Genomic DNA, 21,095 nt, shown 5'->3' with positions numbered 1-21,095 from the left:
GTAGTGGTTCCAATTAGGAAACCTGGCAAAGATCCAAGTAAACCCATAAGTTATAGACCAATTGCTCTAACATCTAACTTGTGTAAGATAATGGAGAGGATGATAACAGAGAGATTTTCATATGAAATAGAGAAAAGAGGATTACTGGTAAGTTGTCAGAGTGGATTTAGGAAGGGAAGGAACACAATGGATTCAGTAGTAAGATTAGAGACTGAAATAAGAAGGGCACAAGTAAATAAAGAGACTGTAGTTGCAGTATTCTTTGATATTGAAAAGGCCTATGATATGATGTGGAAGGAGGGGTTATTAATCAAGTTGGATAAAATAGGGATAGGTGGGAATTTGTTTAACTGGATAAAAGATTTTCTGTTTGGTAGGAAAATTCAAGTAAGAATAGGGGCAGAAGAGTCAAGCCAATATGAGGTTGGGAACGGGACACCTCAAGGAAGTGTGATAAGTCCTTTGTTATTTATTATAATGATAAATGATGTCTTTGTAAATGTTTCAGAAGACATTGGAACATCATTGTTTGCAGATGACGGGGCATTGTGGAAAAGAGGAAGAAATATAGAGTATACAATTAGGAAGGTGCAGAAAGCAATAGATAAAGTGGTGGAATGGGCTTATGAATGGGGATTCAGGTTTTCAATAGAAAAGACTCAGACAGTATTTTTTTACCAGGAAAAGAATTCAGGAAGAAATTAAGCTAATGATGTATGGGAGACAGTTAGAGAGGGTAAATTCCATTAAGTTTTTGGGAGTGATTTTAGATGCAAGGTTGACATTTGCAGAACATATAAAGAAAATGGAAGATAAGTGCAAGAAAGTCATTAATGTGATGAGATGTTTGACAGGAAGAGAGTGGGGTGCCAGTCGTTCATCGCTTAAAAGTATATATGTGGCTCTGATAAGATCAGTGTTAGATTATGGTAGTATAGTGGTTGGGTCTGCAGCTAAGTCGCTTTTAATGAGGTTGGAGGTTATTCAGAATCAAGCTTTAAGAATTTGCTGTGGTGCTTTTAAAACTTCTTCAGTACCTGCCATACAAGTGGAAATGGGAGAAATGCCACTGGAATTAAGAAGGATTCAACTGATGGCGAATTACTGGGCTGGATTGCAGGGCCATAATGACTCGCATCCTACAAAAGCAGTATTGCAGGATTGCTGGGAAAATGGAAGAAAGTTAAAGGAAAACTTTGGTCGAATTGGAAATAATGTAGCTAAAGAGTTAGAAGTATTTAATCTTAGAATAAGTCCTACGGTAGTTTTTCCAGAGATTGCCCCTTGGAAGATGACATGGCCTGAGGTAGACTGGTATGTGCATGAGGAGAAAAGGAAAGAAAAGGAAGAAGTTAATCTGAAAAGAATATTTAACAATAGAGTAAGTGGGAACTATAGTGAATTTATGCAGATTTATACAGATGGTGCTAAAAAACCAGAGACAGAAGAAACAGGGTTTGGGGTGGCAATTCCAGGGAAAGAAGTAGAAATTTGAATAATTAGAATAATTTAGGGGTATATACAGTAGAGATGATGGCAATTTTAATTGCTTTACAATGGGTGGAAAAGGTAAGACAGGAAAAGGTTTTAATATGTTCTGATTCTTTATCAGTCTTGGCAAGTTTAAGGTCATTCCATTCAAAAGCTCGGCAAGATATCCTGTATGAAGTACTTCAATTAAACACAAGGTTAAGTCATATGGGATGTCAGGTTAAATTTATGTGGGTGCCAGCACATGTTGGCATTACAGGTAATGAGATGGCAGATAGGCTGGCTAAAAGGGCGCTAACAAAAGAGAATGTAGAAGTACAGGTTAATGTTAGTAAAGCAGAGGTTAAAAGCATAATTTGGGAGAAAATAAATAAAAGATGGCAAGAGAAGTGGGATAGAGAGGAGAAAGGGAGGCATTTATACCAAATTCAGAGAAATGTTAAAGGGGATAGGGTGGGAAGTGGGAATAGGAAAGAAGAGGCTGTGATGACGAGGTTGAGGTTGGGACACTGTTCACTGAATAAAACACTAAAGTTGATAGGGAAGCACCAGACAGGGTTGTGTGAGGGTTGTCGAGAAGAGGAGTCAGTGGAGCATATAATTATGAGTTGTAAGAGATATGAAATGCAGAGGCAGGTAATGAAGAATAAGTTGAGGCAGATTGGGGTGCAGGAGATTACATTAAAAGGGTTATTAAGCGCAGTAAATGGGACTCAGAGTAGAATATTGATGTTATTTTTAAGGGAGGCGGGACTTTTCAATAGGATTTAATTGATAATTAAAGTGTGTTTTGTGTGTGAGTGTTTATTTGAGGGGAATAAGTGTTATGTAAGTGTAGGAAAGAGAAGGGACAAAGTTGTATTATAAAATCTATTATCTGATCCATATTCCGGAGCAGAGGGGGGCGGTAATGCACCAAAAAGCTGGATGCCAACCGCCGTAAAATTGGAAAGAAGAAGAAGAAGAAGAAGACGTTACATGCTAGTTTATTTTGCGTGATACAGGGCGCGCCGCATTTGCGTGATTGAAGAGTGCACGCCGCGAGCAAACGGCTGGCACGACGTAAGTAAGTTAGTTTTTCTGAGTTTTACTGACATATAGCCTGACAACATCTGGTGTGACTGAAGACTGTGCGGCGGTGCTGACTGCGTTATTTTTTTTAAACCGGTGCGGCGCGCTCACCCCCGAAGTTCATCCGTGAGAAACTTGAAACCGGTGCTTGAACTTGAATTCAGGTGACTCATTAACACTCGCGCTACTGTCCACGCCCTGCTCTCACGGCTCGTGGACTCGTGCTGCTTGCCACTTTGCCTAATAATAATTGTCAATAAATTAAATTTTTTGAGATCCGGGGCTATAAAAAAAACATCCGGGGCTTCATGTCTAACGACGCGCCTGTTAACGTTCACGCAATACAGAGAGCTTTTCCCTTACCACTAAACGTGCTGCTTTAGCAAGGTTTCCTTTTACGCCCTACAGATGATATCACGGGTTCATCAAGTTCGTTGAAATTCTCCATCCTCGATCCCTTTTAGTCAGCTTTGACGAAACTCCTCTTAGCTAGCGCGTCTTTTCGAAGTGACATCTGACCTGAATACTGCGCGCTGAGTGGCTAAAACGGGTGCGACTGCTTGTCTGTTTCTGCTGTAAAACATGAACTCGCGATGCCTTGACAATGGACAATTCCGGCTTTTGTGACAAAACGTGTTTAGGGTTCAGTCAGTCTGGTCAGGTGTCCATTTCAGCTGAGGAGATTAACGTTATAAAGACACACCGACAGACAGTATTGGTGAGTAAACGAAAATGTGATGTTACGTGAGAATGTGGAGAGTGTCAAAATAAAGCTGCCTTATATCGATATTTTACGTGTGGCATCGATGCATCGTATCATTAGACGTTATATTGATGTATTGTTACACCCCTAGTGAACACAACTGCTGGAACATACAGTAGTTGTATGTATAGGAACATAGGCCTATATATGATCCGAAGTAACTAGTAACTAGCTACTTGAGTAGTTTTTTCATAGTATACTTTTTACTCTTACTCAAGTAACTATTAAGATTTTTACTTTGAGTTAATATTTCTATAAGTACTTGTACTTTTACTTGAGTACAGTTTTTGGATACTCTTCCCAGCTCTGCACAGAGTGTGATGTCATATCACGGCCATTGCAGTGTCTGTAGAAACTTCACATGCTCAAAGTGAAGAGTGGCCGTGGCTTTAACTAGTTTTAAATTAACACATTTTATTAGCTTTAACTGTGTCCTACATGTTTTACTCAACCCTGTTACTTCTGACATGATTTTCCTCCTTTCAGAAACAGAGCATTTCTTATGCTGCGTTCACACTGAATGCAAATTGAGCGTCTGGAGTGAGTGATTTCCATGTTAAGGCAATGCAAAGACACATTGACGTGCGTCTGGAGGTCCTGCGGCGCGTTAGACGCATTTAGTGCGGCACGATGGACGCGATTTCGCTTCGAATTGAGCGTCTGGCGCAAGTGATTTTATTTCACAAATTTATTTTAGCGAATTCGTGTCTGACGTTAACCAATCACGTGGTGAAGTGACCAGTGTCCTGGAGGGTGATCCTCGTTCCGATGCGGGACAACAGGTCATCAAACTGATCGCAGGACAGGCGGAAGTACCGCTGAAAGGGGCCGTCATCCAGGCGCAGCTCCTGGAGCAAGTGGTGAAACTCACCAAACTGGGTTCGCCTCCGGAGGCTCTGGTGGACCCAAGTACGGTGACGATTACCCCTACGCCGCTCTTCTGCTCTCAATGGATTTATCAATTCTGGGGCGAATTCAGTGGATTTCTTCACTGGATCTCCAGAGTCTGGATCTCCTAGTGACTGTATCGCGTGATCGAGATCAGCCCACGACTGGCAAGTTCGGGGCGCTGCGCTGTCTATTATTGGTCCGAACTAGTAAACGGTCCATGAAGCATAAATGAGTAGCACATTTTCGTTCCGTTTTCATTTTGTTTGGATTCGCTGCTCGGCAAAGATGTGGTCGCGCCAGCGGCACCTAAATAAGTATTTGGTCGCACCGGCAGGAAAAATGGTCGCAGTCTGGAGCCCTGCATTTCATTGTTTAACTGTTTATCTAAATCTGATGAAGCGCTCGAATGTTTCTAACACGAATGTTCTTCAGCTTCATAATGAATGAAGAATAAACACCAACCTTTCTTTGTTCTCTTTGTTCTTGAAGTGGGAGGAGCTTCACTGATGATGTGATTACAGTGGGAGGAGCTTCACTGATGATGTGATTACAGTGGGAGGAGCTTCACTGATGATGGATTACAGTGGGAGGAGCTTCAATGATTGTGCATTCCAATGTGCGTCATTCCAAAAATTTCAATTACTGAGTTTGTTTTTATAATAAATGACACTTCTAAGCATTTATGTCTGTCTATTCATCGTACAGTAACTGATGCCAATTCATTAATTATTTTTATTGCTAATCCTAACATTATTCTGCTTCTTCATTAAAATACAAGCATCTAGAAATAAAGAAAATAATATAAATAATTATTCCAAATATAAATATTTATATTTGATTATTATTCAAATTATTATAATATTCTCATAACATTTAATACTTTTTTCAGGACTCTTAGTTAAAGAATAGCATCTTAAAATATAAATATTTTGTACCAATATATACCGTTCAAAAGTTTGGGGTCAGTAAATTTCTTTCTTTCTTTTTTTTTTTTTTTTTTTAAAGAAATTAATAATTATATTCAGCAAGGGTGTGCCAAATTTATTTTAAAAAAAGTGACAGTAAAGACTTGTGACAAGTGACTTGAAATACGTACTTGATTGGTCGGTGTACTATACATAACAAACAGGCTTCAATGAATTATGTAATATTTTAAAATATGTGATATGTCGACACTACCTTTTATTGTTGAAAAAAAAAAGTACAAAAATTGCTGTCGAGCCATTTAGGCCTAACGCACTGAAAGACCCATATCTGACTCGAGCATCGGTTCCGAGCAGACTGTGGAATACGTACGTTTACACCAGTGCATTTTCATTTTAAAACTCATAACACACACACACACACACTAATCCGGAGTGACTCTTCAGTCAAGTCCGAATCAAGACAGTCACACGCAAGTGACGTAACCCATAGCAACGCGTTATGGCAACGACACCTCAGACTGACAGAAAAATGTTAGGCAACTTAATTTTGTACACATTGTCATGTTAATTATACATGACACCTTTAGACAAATTAACAAGTAATGAAAAAAAAAAAAAAAAAAAAGAATACAAATAATAATAATAATAAAATAAATAAAAGGCCGATGACGTCACGGCTCGCTCGCGCCTCTTCAGTCAGTGAGTTTCAGCGTCGAGTCTCTTCTGAGGTGTGGAGAGAAGTTCACGGTATTTATCACCTTTGGGTGCCCCTTCACTTTAATAAAACAAAATGCATTTGATTATAATTAACATGGCAATGTGTACCAAATTAAGTTGCCTAACGTTTATTTTTACGTTTCTGTCAGTCTGAGGTGTCGTTGCCATAACGCGTTGCTATGGGTTACGTCACTGCGTGTGACTGTCTTGCTTCGGACTTGACTGAAGAGTCACTCCGGATTAGTGTGTGTGTGTGTGTGTTATGAGTTTTAAAATGAAAATGCACTGGTGTAAACGTATGGTAGTCCACAGTCTGCTCGGAACCGATGCTCGAGCCAGATATGGGTCTTTCAGTGCGTTAGGCCTAAATGGCTCGACGGCAATTTTTAAACTTTTTTTTCAACAATAAAAGGTAGTGTGTCGACATTTCACATATTTTAAAATATTACATAATTCATTGAAGCCTGTTTGTTATGTATAGTTCACCGACCAATCAAGTAGTATTTCAAGTCACTTGTCACAAGTCTTTACTGTCACTTTTCTTTTAATCAGTTTGGCACATCCTTGCTGAATATAATTATGAATTTCTTTAAAAAAGAAAGAAAGAAAGAAATTTATTGACCACAAACTTTTGAACGGTAGGCCTATATATTGGTACAAAATATTTCTATTTTAAGATGCTGTTCTTTAAATAAGAATCATGAAAAAAGTATTAAATGTTATGAGTATATTATAATAATTTGAATAAAAATCAAATATAATTATTTATATTTGGAAGAATTATTTATATTATTTTCTTTATTTCTAGATGCTTGTATTTTAATGAAGAAGCAGAATAATGTTAGGATTAGCAATAAAAATAATTAATGAATTGGCATCAGATACTGTACGATGAATAGATAGACAGATAGACAGACAGACATAAATGCTTAAAGTGTCATTTATTATAAAAACAAACTCAGTAATTGAAATGTTTGATTTTGGCAGATCAGCTCCTCCCACACTGGAACACATCATCAGTGAAGCTCCTCCCACTGTAATCACATCATCAGTGAAGCTCCTCCCACTGTAATCACATCATCAGTGAAGCTCCCCCCACTTCAAGAACAAAGAGAACAAAGAAAGGTTGGTGTTTATTCTTCATTCATTCATGAAGAACATTCTTGTTAGAAACATTCGAGCGCTTCATCAGATTTAGATAAACATGCGACCAATTGGCGAGGATCACCCTCCAGGACACTGGTCACTTCACCACGTGACAGCAGCAAGCAGGCTCCTGATTGGTTAACGCGGCTTGAACAGACACCAAAGTTCAGATTTTTCAACAAGGGCGTCAGACGCGAATTCGCTAAAATAAATTCGTGAAATAAAATCACTTGCTCCAGACGCTCAATTCGAGGTGAAATCGCGTCCATCGCGCCGCACTAAATGGTCGTGATATGACGTCACACTCTTCGCAGAGCTGGGAAGAGTATCCAAAAACTGTACTCAAGTAAAAGTACAAGTAGTTATAGAAATATTAACTCAAAGTAAAAATAAATGTAAAAATCTTAATAGTTACTTGAGTAAGAGTAAAAAGTTTAACTTTACATCTGTTACCGAGGGTGAGATCAGAGATATAATTATCAATTTAAAAGACTGTTCACCAGGACATGATATGATTGACAGTAAAATATTAAAAGCAATTTACCCTAATATTATTAAACCATTACTTTATATTTTTAATCTTTCCCTAGACCAAGGAATTGTGCCTGTAGAGTTGAAAATAGCAAAAATTACACCAGTTTATAAAGATGACCATGCTATTTTTAACAATTATAGACCAATTTCTGTGTTACCAGTCCTGTCCAAAGTTCTTGAAAAACTTGGACAATCTGGACAAAAATTATATTTTATATGTACACCAGTATGGTTTTAGGAAACAACATTCCACTTACATGGCACTTACAAAGCAAAAGAAAAGAAATAGAAAAGAAAACACTATAGGTATTTTTCTGGATCTTTCAAAGGCATTTGATACCGTTGACCATTTCATTCTGTTAAAAAAACGTTCACATTATGGTATACGAAACAAGTCACTACTCTGGTTCACCAGCTATCTTTCAGACCGGTATCAAACTGTCAACTATAATGGGACAGAATCTCCTCCCCTTCAGTGCAGCTTACCACAGGGTTCCATCTTGGGTCCCTTGTATGTTAACAACCTCCCTAATGTCTCAGATAAACTTTCCAAAAAATTTTTTGCAGACGATACAAGTGTATTTTTTCCCATAAAAACCCTGACATTTTAATAAAAGTAGTTAATGAAGAACTTGACAAGTTATCTACTTGGTTCAAGTCCAACAAATTGTCACTCAACATAAAAAAACAAGTTATATATTGTTCGGTATTAAGTCTGACACATTTAAATCTTCAATGAAAATTCAAATTGATAATCTCTCCATTAACAATGTTAGATCTGCTCGTTTCCTCTGCGTTATATTAGATGACTCTTTATCCTGGAAACCTCATATTAGTGCCATAAGTACAAAAATAGCCAAAGTGTATTTTGTATTTTATTTTTTTTTTTTTTAACATTATAAGTGGTCGGTGGTCGGTATATATATTTTTTTAACATTATAAGTGGTCGGTGGTCGGTATATTAGGAAAAATCCGGCACTTGATTAACAAAAAAGTTGCAGTTATGTTGTATTACTCAATGTTGTACCCATATATCAATTACTGTAATGTTGCTTGGGCTAGTACCCACCCAACTAAACTGAGTGTTTTTTACAGGTCGCCGAGAGTTGAAGAATGTTCAGCTTTGGGTAAAACGCAGCGCTCATCACTGTCACTTTTTACCCAGCCTTCCAATCACAGTGGAGGAGGGGCGGGACTAATACCACACCGACCAATCGCCACATTCTGCTTGTAGCGTCAACCAATGACAACAACAAGCATAATAACAGAACAAAATAATTTCAAACTAGAGCCAGAGCAAATACTTTATAATCTATCGACATTTTTATATTGAAACAATGAGATACTAGTAACACTTTCACGGATATTCCGTATCATAACAAGCGTCTCAACTGGGAAAATAAAAATGCTGCTCTGCCAAAATGCTCTCAAGCGCCCATAGCTAGGCGTTTTCAGCAGAGCGCCTAGCGTTTTCAGCTAAAAGCGGTTTGGTGGACACACGGCCTAAGGCAGGCAAAGGCGTTCGTTTTCAAGACGATTTTGCATAAATGTACATGTATCCACCTTATTCTGCTCTAAACAATGCGCGCTGCCATAACGACGACTCCGGTTTGCCTACTTCCGGTTCGTAGCGCTTGACCTGTACTAGCAGCGAGAGAATGAGTTCAAGCTCCTCATGTGCTGTTGTTGGTTCTTTTAACAATTCAAAGAAGATTTCAAACTTTTTAGAAACTTGAGTGTTTCGAGCATAAGATAAGGAGATAATGCCCATGTCCGGTTCCGTATCAGATACATTCAATAAAGTAAACATTTAGAGTGGTTAGCTGCGTTAACTGAAGCATAAGAAAAAAAGTCGGAAAACTTTGCCCATTAATTAGATGTGCAAGGCAAGCAGGCAAGTTTTCGGGTTGTTATGGACAATTAAAAATGTGAATATTCACGTTGCACTAGCGGTGGACTTTCAGTGAATTTATTTAAAGATTTATTTTTTAAAGAGCCGTTTGTGAGTCAAAAGAACCGGCTCTTTTCAGTGAGCTGAGTCAAACGAGCCGAAATGTTTACTTTTCACATCGGTTTAAAAATAAAAACAGTAGTCATAACTTAGAATTTTATTATAATTGTATTTCATATAATATACAATAATGTAATTTTTACTTGTTATATCAAATGTGATAATTGCTAGTTCATTTAAAATATCAAAATATGCACCCCATACACTTTCCCTGTTTTAAATGAAATAACGATGTCATAATATTGTGAGATTTACACCATTATGGAAACAATAGAGAATGAATGACATTCTCTGTGATCGATTCGCACTACGGTAGCATTTTTCGACAAGGCAGCACAAATCGTCGGAACACCGGCTCACGAAAAAGAGCCGGAATGCCCATCCCAATAATGTAAGTTATTAGGTGGCCAGTGTTTCACTTTCCCTCCAATAATATTTTGTTTTAATATCGCGGCGACGTATGTGTGCTTACTGGGAACATAATAAAGACACCTGGACTCGGTCGAGACCAAAAGCCATATTTGGCAAGACCAGTGGCCGAGACCGGGACAAGTCCGAGTCCGAGACAAGTCCGAGACCATAGAAAAACGGTCTCGAGTCCAAGACCGGACTCGAGTACTACAGCCCTATCTACTACTTTTAATAACTACAAACGATCACCGTAGCCTTTACGCTAGTACTAACGTTCTATGTAAACAAACACTTCAACCGGAAGTAGAAAACCGATTAGTCAGTTGAAACCGCTATGATTCATGGGAAATAGAACGGGCGCAGAATAAGGTGAATATGTATAATTATGTCATTATAAAATATATATTTGTTTATATTAGTGCTGTCAAACGATTAAAATATTTAATCGCGATTAATCACATTAATATCATAGTTAACTCGCAGTTAATCGCACATTTGTATCTATTCTAAATGTCCCTTGATTTCTTTTTGTCCCATTATTTTTTTCTCATTTTAATGCTCTGATCAACATGGAAAAGTGGATCGGCTTCCTTTGTGCAAATGTTTTTTTTTTTTTAAACAACATTGGCATATACTGTAGTGTTCAATTTCACACTAACATTCACACTCGGAGCAAATTATCGCATCAGAGAATTTGCATTCGCGTCAAGTGGTGTTTCAGACTGGACGTGCTGCGATGATCGCTCAGTTCACAACGACAAATCACACATATCACTTTGGTCTTGTCAATGGAACCATTTGGCAACTTTTTAAAAGTAAACTTTCCATTCAGAATCTTATTGGCATCCATTTCGGCGTCTCGCGCTCGCCATCTAGAACAACTTGAGGTATCGCACACCGGACGCGCACTTTCTCAGTTTATGGCCAGCAATATTGTTATGTTTAAGGACATCATGGAATTAAGATAATGTCTGTACTATGTTATGATTGTACTGTACAATTAAATACAATCGTTGCTAAGTCTGCAGTCTGAACACTTTACCTCAGAGCGTCCGTTAACTGAATGAATTGAGAATATCTCCTGAAAAAAACGATACCATCGAATGGCACCGCCGGTGTGTGTACACTGATAGAGAATAATGTGTTCGAATTTTAAAGAAGCAGCGCTGCTCTTCTTGTCCGGTGTGTGACCAGCCTACTACTCTTTGGCCGGCTCGCAAGCCCAAACAAGTGTGTGCTGCGTGCCTGTTGTTTTGTTTCCGGTCAAGCTAGATCCGGTGTGCTGTTGTAGTTTTTCTAATGTTACTAGTTGTTGCAACCATAGAAATCCATATAAAGGCTAGATGTCTTAAGGCGGAGTCACTTCCGGCATCACCGGCGGCCATCTTACCACAGGGAAGCTGTGCATTAAGGTGAGTGATCAGCATGACGGATTTACAAACGGTTTGGTTTCTTACAAACGTTATTAAAGTGGCTATAATTCTTTCATATGGAAGTCCATTGTTATAATTATTCATATGTATGCAGTATCATAACTACATCTCTGACGTTTATAACAAACCAAACCGTTTGAAAATCGGTAGAAAATTTAGCAAGTTATGGTTATTTAAAAGTACATGCACCATGTTACGAGTGTGCGAGCACCCTGTGGTAAGATGGCCGCAGTGTGTGGACGTCGACCTCCATTGGCCAGCAGCGCGCACGAGACATCTAGCCTTTATTATATGATATCTATGGTTGCAACAGCATGTGAAACTACAAAGTTTGCTAGGCCGAAAGGAACGTTAATCTCACGATAAAACAATTTACGCCGTTAAAATGGGTTTGCGTTAACGCCGTTAATAACACGTTTAACTGACAGCACTAGTTTATATACACACTATAAATGCATATATTTGAAAATAATAAATTTTCCGCTTAAAAAAACGTTCCGTACATAGCCTAGATCTACGCGCCCCCTGAACCCACATAATAAAGATGGACAGTGACATAGAAATTTGCACAAACTAAGCATACGTTCCATACAATTGAGGTATTATCGAAATATCAAAATTTTTATTGCGAGTGATAATTTAACAAAAGGCAAGTAAAACGGTCAGGGTTACATTTTAGACACACACACACACCTCTGAAGCGATAGAAAAGTCATTGGGACCGCATCACTCGCAAGACGCAACCTGCATTGCTGTACAAGGCCGAAGTCCACCATTCTCCAGTTGAATGGTTGCTACACACACATAGTTTAGATTTGTCCGTGGTTGATGGCCGGCCAACCAACCGCCCGCAGCCAGAGTCCAGCCCTGACAGCATCGCGGGGAAAGATGCACTGGAACTTTTGCACCACGAAAACAAACGCGCGTCACATCATTGCCTCTCTCATCTACTACGCGCTATCACAGTTTGACATGTCTGTCATTGGATAAGAAAATTCAGTTACATGAATAATTATGAGACACCGATGAGTCAAAGTACTATAGTGTGACGTGGACACGATGAAGAGTTTAAACCCGGAAGATGAAAATAGCGGAAAAAAACTAAAATTTAACCATTTTCCCCCGACTATTAAATCTAACAGATGCTAACATTGTCTTCAATGGTGTTCAACACACATACCACTTAAAATCTCAGAAAATTTGGTTTAGGTTTTCATGACCCTTTAATAAACAGGCCTATTCTTGTGGAGTGGGTGTGCGGTGATGCGGTGGTGACGCGTATGCCAATAAAGCACCTAAAAGCTGTCACAAAGAACCGGCAAAAGTAATAATTATGAATATGTCAAATATAGAAAGGAGATATTTTAATTGTTTATTAATAAACAAGTGTTTTCTTTGTCAGTGTCGGCTACAAAGATGAAGTTGACAATGCTGACTCGCGATCTTCGCAGTAGTGAACGCGCCAGAGAAAAATGCACATTTCATACGGATTACAAGCAGAGAGCAGTTATTTCGTGTTGAATTGTTCTGTTTAAAAGTAGACATGTCTGTGAGGCAAGTACAAGACTGCGACTTCGGATTCCAGACTAGGAAAAGTAGGTGGCTGGTATCCTAGACTACACTCAAACGGAGAGAGGCTCGTAGACGAAACTGGTAACGAGTTATGTGCGTACTCAACCTAAGAGATTTGTTGACTCCAGGAGGAAGGATTCTGAGACACCAGACATCGCAAAACTCTTTCTAAATCTTGGTTGGCTCGCTCAGCCTGACCGTTAGTCTGGGGATGGAACCCAGACGACAGACTTACACTCGCCCCCAGTAACCGACAAAACTCTTTCCAAAATCTGGAGATAAATTGGGGCCTTCTGTCGGAAACCATGTCTGTCGGGAGGCCATGAATGCGAAAGATGTGATCTACGACAGTAACTGCTGTCTCCTTAGCTGAAGGTAATTTGGGTAAGGGAATAAAATGTGCCGCCTTAGAGAAGCTGTCTACTACAGTCAAAGTGACCTCCCATGTGAGTGTAGAGACAATAAGTCTCTCAGGTAGAATGCAATCGGGAGTAGACGGGTGCTCGGAGCGATCAAAAATATGAGACAACGCGTCAGGTTTGATGTTCTTGGAACCTGGACGGTACAAAAGCGAAAAGTCAAAACGACCGAAAAAAAGTGCCCACCGAGCCTGCCTGGAGTTCAGTCATTTGGCTGACCTGATGTACTCAAGGTTCTTATGATCGGTCCAGACGATAAAGGGTTCCCACGCTCCCTCTAACCAGTGGCGCCATTCCTCCAATGCTAACTTGACTGCCAACAATTCTCTGTTACCACTATCGTAATTATGTTCGGCAGTCGATACGCGATGAGAAAAGAATGCGCAAGAGTGCATCTTGTCGTCCGCAGGAGACCGCTGTGAAAGAACTGCACCTACCCCCACCTCTGACGCGTCGACCTCCACCACAAACTGACGTGAAGGATCAGGGGCTACGAGAATGGGAGCTGAAACGAAGTGGCTCTTGAGGTTGGTAAATGCTGCCTCAGCAGCATTAGACAAATAATAATAATAATAATAATTCCAATTATAGACCATGGAATAATAGACCACCTGAACGCCGTTCTGGTGGAGGCCAAGGCGGTCAGAGGAGCAGCTAGTTGGCTGAAATTACAAATAAAACGTCGGTAAAAATTGGCGAATCCCAGGAACCTCTGCAGGGCCTTTCGGGAATCTGGAATTGGCCAATCTACCACAGCCTTAAACTTGTCAGGATCCATGCCTACTCCCGAGACGAGACGATATACCCCAAAAACGGAACTGACTGCATGGAACGTGCACTTCTCCGCCTTGACAAAAAGCTCATTCTTGAGCATCCTCTGGAGCACCCGTCTGAAGTGTTGAACGTGTTCCTGGAGAGAAGAAAAAAATATCAATATGTCATCCAGGTAGACATATATGAACTGGTCAACCATATTTCTCAACACGTCATTGATGAGTGCTTGGAAAACGGCGAGGGAGTTTGACAGGCCAAAAGGCATAACCAAATATTCAAAGTGTCTCCTGGGGGTATTAAACGCTGTTTTCTACTCATCCCCCCTTCTTATGCGGACCAAATGATAAGCGTTGCGCAAGTCCAGTTTCGTGAAAAGAGACGCTCCCTGCAACCACTCGAAGGCTGAAGACATCAGCGGCAAAGGATAGGTATTCTTTGCCGTGATGTCATTCAGCCCCCTGTAATCAATGCATGGTTGCAGCAAGCCATCCTTCTTACCCACGGAAAAGAACCCTGCGCCCGCTGGAGATGAAGGGCGAATAATCCCGGTTGCCAAAGAATCAGAAATATATTTCTCCATGACCTCCCTTTCAAGAACAGTAAGCGAATATAACTTGCCCTTAGGTGGAGACGTACCTGGCAGTAAATCTATGGCACAGTCGTCGGGACGATGCGGAGGAAGAGAAGCAGCCCGGGACTTACTGAACACTTCCTTCAAGTCGAGATACTCCTGTGGCACGTTTGACAGGTTCACTGGTTCCTCCTGCAACACAGAACGAGAGACAGACGAACAAGCAGACAAAAGACATGAGGCATAACAATGTTCACTCCATGCAGAGACCGAGTTCAGACCCCATCCAATTCTGGGTTCGTGCTTCACCAGCCACGGATGACCCAGAACGATGGGAGCTAAAGGTGACTCAGTGAGCAGGAAGGTGGTGTTTTCAGTGTGATTCCCAGAAGTGATAAGGGTAAGTAGACCAGTGGAGTGTGTAATACCAGGGAGTTCTTGTCCGTTTAAGGCCTTGACAGAAATGACATGTTCCAAAGCTGTGATGGGGACCTGAAGCTGTCGAGCCAAGGAGTGGTCCATGAGGTTCCCCTCAGCGCCAGAGTCTATGAGTGCCTGGCAATCATGAGAACGATCTGCCCATTGCAGTCTTACCGGGAGGAGAGTGGTAGAGGATTTATTCATGGTTAGCCCACCCGACAGTAATCTCCGTCCTACTATCGGGCTTGATCTTTTAACGGACATGAAGCAATGAAATGTCCGGCCTTGCCGCAGTAGAGTCCACTCGCTCTCCGACATTCTCTCTCCTCCCGGGAAAGCCGAACTCGACCTACCTGCATGGGTTCAGGATCGAACAGTGGGCTGACCGTGTTCTCACCTCTGGAACTGGAATACTGTGAGTGACTCTCTCTTTGCTGCAAACGTGCATCCACGCGCAATGCCAGCTCAATAAGTCCGTCCAGAGTCCTACGTAGCTCCAAAGTATATATTTCATATTGAACACGGTCAGCCAACCCATCCAGGAACATGTCCCACTGCGCCTCCTCGTTTCCTTTGCACTCGGCCGCCTGAGTCCGGAATTCGATGGAGAAATCAGAGATGGTTACCGCACGGTCGAACACTCCTCTCATCTCCTCTCTGAGTGCATGGAACGAGGAACAGCAGGGATGTTGGTTCTCCCACACCGCAGTTCCCCACAGAGCCGCCCGTCCGGAGAAAAGATTCATCACCAACGCCACTTTGGACTGCTCAGAAGCGAAGGTTACAGGCTGGAGAGAAAAGAAGATGGTACACTTAGTCAAAAAGGTTCTGCAGAGGTTTGGCTCACCGGAATACCTCTCAGGCGTTGGAATGCGCGGCTCGTGCTGGTTGATGTTGGGTGGATTGTGGGGAACGGGCGGAGGGGGTGGCGCAGTGGGCAGTCTCAGTTGTTGAAGATGAGAGGTGAGCTCAGAGCCTGTATAGCCCGACCAGTAGCGACTAACTCTTCGTCACACTGTTGTTTGCGAGAAATTCCTGTAGTTCGGGTGCACTCGCTGAATCCATCGTGGTCAGATCGTTATGTCAGGTTCTGTAAATGAAGGCAAAAGATCCACTTGCCAGTGAAACAGAGATGTTTATTGTAAATGGAGGAAAATAGATAAAAAGATGCTGGTCAGTCGACGTGGGCAGAGAATGATGCTGAGCTCGGTAACGCAGGGACGCAATAGGCAGATAGTCCAGGTTGCAACAGATAATCCTCAGGAACACAGGAGATGAAAAAGGCAAGAAGCAGGGAAGTCTCAGGAACTGCAAGCACAGAGAAAGCCTCAGGTGAACCACAACGATCTGACAAGGACAGGACGAAATAACAGACAATAAATAGGACGCCAATCATAAGACTAAGCTGCCGCTGATCCGCTCATCAGCAGCGATAATGAGCCACACCCACCACACACAAACACACACACAACATAGCAAGGGCGAGTCAGTGAACCCATAAACCGTGACAGTACTCGAGTTAAAGTAAAATACCCACATTTAAATCTACTCAAGTAAATTTAATGAAGTAAATGTACTTTGTTACTACCCACCTCTGACTCTGCCGCAGCTTTTTTACAAACATACATTTAACATATAACAAATAATAATAATTCAAATATAAAAAATAAACAATCCACTCCACTTGAATACTAAACGTGTGTGTTATTTCTCACAGGGTAATTCACTTGAGCTTGTGTTTCTAGTGTCCCACATTCACATGCGCATGAATGGAAGTCAGTGCAAGGAAAAGTCTAGTGTGAACGGCCATTAATAATTATAACGTTTTTAGCAAAATAAATATAAATCTCAAAGTTGGTGTCAAAATATGGCAGTATTGTATATTTTAATGTTAATATCATGTTAGATAATTGTGTCATTGATCAAATATATTTAACAGGTCTTGCTAAAAAAAACATGGGATTTGTGCCTATAATGTTTTAAAAATAATAATTGGAAGATAAATTTACCTCATTCATGGAAAGTTTCAGGGACATATAATCAATTTATAAAAAGGCAACAAATTATCATAATATTTTATAACAGTTGTCTACTTTCTACTATTACATCAGGGCTCACTCTCATGTCCTTTCACTTTATATTTCTCTCTTTGAATTATTTTGATGTACTGATAATTAAATTTAATATTTTTTTCTTTCATGTCAGACCAGATGGAAGAGAGCGAGGAGAGAGAAGAACTGAGTGAAGTGGAGGAGGAACATCATGTCAAACGCTCAAAGACTAAAAATATATTTTTAAAGAAAAAAGCCAAGAAATCTTTCACCTGCACTCAGTGTGGAAACAGTTTAACAACCAAACAAAATCTTGAGCGTCACATGATGATCCACACCGGAGAGAAGCCGTTCACATGTGATCAGTGTGGAAACAGTTTAACAACCAAACAAAGTCTTGAGAATCACATGATGATCCACACCGGAGAGAAGCCGTTCTCATGTAATCAATGCAGCAAAACATTTCTTCGTGCATCAGACCTGAAGAAACACCTGAGAGTTCATACAAAGGAGAAGCCGCATTCATGTTCTGTGTGTGGAAAGAGTTTTTCACTGAGGCAAAATTGACATGGACATCAGAAAATACACACTGGTGTAAGAGAGTACATGTGCTTTGAGTGTGAGAAGACTTTCATTTCAGCGAACGGTTTAAAAGTGCACCAGAGAATTCACACTGGAGAAAAACCTTACAAGTGTTCACACTGTGACCAGAGATTCAGTCGATCAGAACATCTGAAAACACATGAGAGGATTCACACTGGAGAAAACCCTTACAAGTGTCCACACTGTGACCAGAGATTCAGTCGATCAGAACATCTGAAAACACATGAGAGGATTCACACTGGAGAAAACCCTTACAAGTGTTCACACTGTGACAAGATTTTCAATCAGTCATCAACTCTGAAAACACATGAGAGGATCCACACTGGAGAAAAACCTTACAAGTGTTCACACTGTGACAAGAGATTCAAATATCAGTCATCAACTCTGAAAACACATGAGAGGATCCACACTGGAGAGAAACCTTACAAGTGTTCACACTGTGACCAGAGATTCAGTCGATCAGAACATCTGAAAACACATGAGAGGATTCACACTGGAGAAAACCCTTACAAGTGTCCACACTGTGACAAGATTTTCAATCAGTCATCAACTCTGAAAACACATGAGAGGATCCACACTGGAGAGAAACCTTACAAGTGTCCACACTGTGGCAAGAGATTCAATCAGTCATCAACTCTGAAAACACATGAGAGGATCCACAGCAAAAGCATTCCCGGTTTGTTAATAATAGTCTCTACTTTATTTAACTTTAATAATACACCGCACATACATTTCTAAATCAGCCGTTGCAATAATCAAATGTGGACAATGAAAGATTTATGCAAATATTCAATTACAAGCTACCCTAAAAAAATAGTTTTAAGGTAAGATTTAAAAATGCTAAGAGATTTGTGACAAGTGCTGAATATATAGACATTCAATAGGCCTAATATTCAATATTCAGTAAAATACTATACTTGCAGTGCATACAGAATACAATATGTTCACCTTATCAGTTGCAATTACTAGGCTTTTTATGTAATTGCAAAAAGTGTTTACTGCATACAATATTATTATTTTCTGTAATGTTCTGGATGCTGTTTTCTCCATTTTTTGATGTAGTGTCTAATGGATGATCTGTAGTGCTTATTTTATTGACTCGTGTGTGTATGATCTGAAAGCATTGTTTGATTTTGAGAAGCATCAAAGTTTTGTGAGTTTAGTTGAAATTTTGGATTTGTGTTTACAGTTTTTCTGAATTGCTAAAACACTAACTCCCATTCTCTGAACCAGGAATCAGTTTCCACAATCTCTGATCAGTTTCTTCAGTTCTGCACAGTTACTTTCACTGACATATTTTTCTACTGACTTATTTTTCAGGCCATCTCCTCCAGTGAACAGAACGATGCTGAACTGAGCAGCTCTTGGACTGAAGATGCTAGGCTGTTCTGTTTCTTGTCTGTCGTCGCTATAGGTTGTTCTGTTTCTTGTCTGTCATCACTGCTATATGCTAGGCTGTTGTTTCTTTTCTGTCGTCGCTATAGGCTGTTCTGTTCTTCTCGGTTGTCGCTGCTATATGCTAGGCTGTTCTGTTTCTTGTCTGTCGTCGCTGCTATATGCTAGGCTGTTCTGTTTCTTGTCTAGAGTGTTTGGTTTCTTTAATGTTCTTTGAAAATAAAGTTAAGTTACTAGATCCTGCATCCTTCCCTGCTTCAACCTGCTTTGTGACACATGTTTTTGGTCATCACATTAAAAATAACAATAATATTTAGAGATGTGAAGAGCTGGAAAAAGTGTGAATGGCTTGAAAGTCCGTGAACGTAGGCTCACTATTGGCCGGCGCTGGTCATGTGTGTGATGCGTGTGATGCTGGCCAATAGTGAGCCTACATTCTGACGTACAACCCAGACGCGCTGCGCTGTTACACTACGTGAACTCACTCAGAGGCCCACACAGAAGAACATGAAGAGTTGAATAAAGTTGTTATTTTTGTGCACAAAGAAGTATTCTCCTCACTTGATAAACTTAAAGGGATAGTTCACTTTGAAATTAATTTTTGATATGTTTTAGCTTACCTCAAGGGCATCCAAGATGTAGGTGTCTTTGTTTCCGCAGTAGTTTCAATTTTGATATTTTTAGGTCAAACCGTTCTTGTCTGTCAGTCATATAATGCAGGTCTATGGTCACTGTCTCAAAACACAAGCACAGAGTCCAAATTAAAACAATTCCCCGTCGTCCAAATTAAACAATTCCCCATCATAAGTACACATTGATGGCCTAAGACACGAAATGAGCGGTTTGTGTGAGAAAACGAACAGTATTTATATTGTTTTTACCTCTTGTAACCACAGCCACGTCCAAGTGATCTGAGGGCGCGGGCGCTTCGGTCTGCGCAAGCGCCGGAAGTGATCTCTCGCGCCTGTACGTCACTCATTGTTTACACAGAGATTTCGGAAGTGTTACCTTTCACTGTGAAGATCTAAACCTATTTAGATATACAGGAAATCGCAATGGAAGACAATTTCGATATATCAACAGACAACGTTGAATTTTTTTCACAACCATATTTATTTGAACCAGAATAGCTGCTACACAGATCAAGAACTCAGAGCGATGGAGGAAGCATCCGCTGCAGCAGCACGTCTTCAAGCCTCAGAGAGACAGAGATCTCTTCAAAATTGGTGGTGTTCTTGTAGCAAGTGTTGTGAGATGCCAACAGAAGTGGAGAGCATATGTTGTCAGCTTTACAAATAGAAAGGACACATACAAAGACGTTGTTCACATACCTCTGTTGGATGCGAAAACATCATAGGCACAGCTGATGATGTCAGTACTAAGCGATCCACTCCTTGGTTTATAAAATCATCAGGGGAAAAATGATCGCTGCAGACCCTCCTCAACTTTAGTACGTTTATGGGTGTGTTGATATCCAGCCGAAGAGCGATCAACCATAACTTCAAGAGAGAAGGCTCATAAATTGGAAATTCGTGAAAACACCACTCCTGGATGAGTTCGCGCGAGCATACGTAATTGTTTTCTTTTACGACGGTTGAAACATCCCGGATAAGCGCAAATTAGTACCATTTCTATTAGCCGTCTTACCTACAATCTCTGTTCTGTGTAAACAATGAGTGACGTACAGGCGCGAGAGATCACTTCCGGCGCTTGCGCAGACCGAAGCTCCCGCGCCCTCAGATCACTTGGACGTGGCTGTGTATAAGAGGTAAAAACGATATAAATACTGTTCGTTTTCTCACACAAACCGCTCGTTTCGTGTCTTAGGCCATCAATGTGTACTTATGATGGGGAATTGTTTCATTTGGACGATGGGGAATTGTTTTAATTTGGACT

General features: G+C 40.4%; 1 protein-coding gene across 2 annotated transcripts; it reads left to right on the top strand.

The window, feature by feature from the left end:
• Positions 1–2,451: 2,451 nt before the first annotated feature.
• Positions 2,452–19,252, top strand: LOC309491184 (uncharacterized protein). 2 transcript variants are annotated; one of them, XM_082160605.1, is made up of 3 exons: positions 2,452–2,553; positions 17,356–18,480; positions 19,125–19,252. In XM_082160605.1, exons 2-3 carry the CDS (start codon positions 17,808–17,810, stop codon positions 19,139–19,141), a joined length of 690 nt encoding a protein of 229 aa, XP_082016731.1. In that variant the 5' UTR covers positions 2,452–2,553; positions 17,356–17,807; the 3' UTR covers positions 19,142–19,252. The 2 variants fall into 2 exon arrangements, with proteins under 2 accessions (XP_082016731.1, XP_082016732.1); XM_082160606.1 differs by lacking the exon at positions 2,452–2,553 and adding an exon at positions 8,635–8,666.
• Positions 19,253–21,095: the final 1,843 nt, after the last annotated feature.

This window comes from Leuciscus leuciscus (genome assembly GCF_965113295.1).
Source record: "Leuciscus leuciscus genome assembly, chromosome: 25".
Classification (NCBI taxonomy): domain Eukaryota; kingdom Metazoa; phylum Chordata; class Actinopteri; order Cypriniformes; family Leuciscidae; genus Leuciscus; species Leuciscus leuciscus.
This window is presented reverse-complemented; position numbering and strand designations above follow the sequence as displayed.

Coding starts and splice junctions, on each gene's coding strand:
- LOC309491184 (XM_082160605.1), top strand. CDS start 17,808: ATGTGCTTTGAGTGTGAGAAGACTTTCATTTCAGCGAACGGTTTAAAA.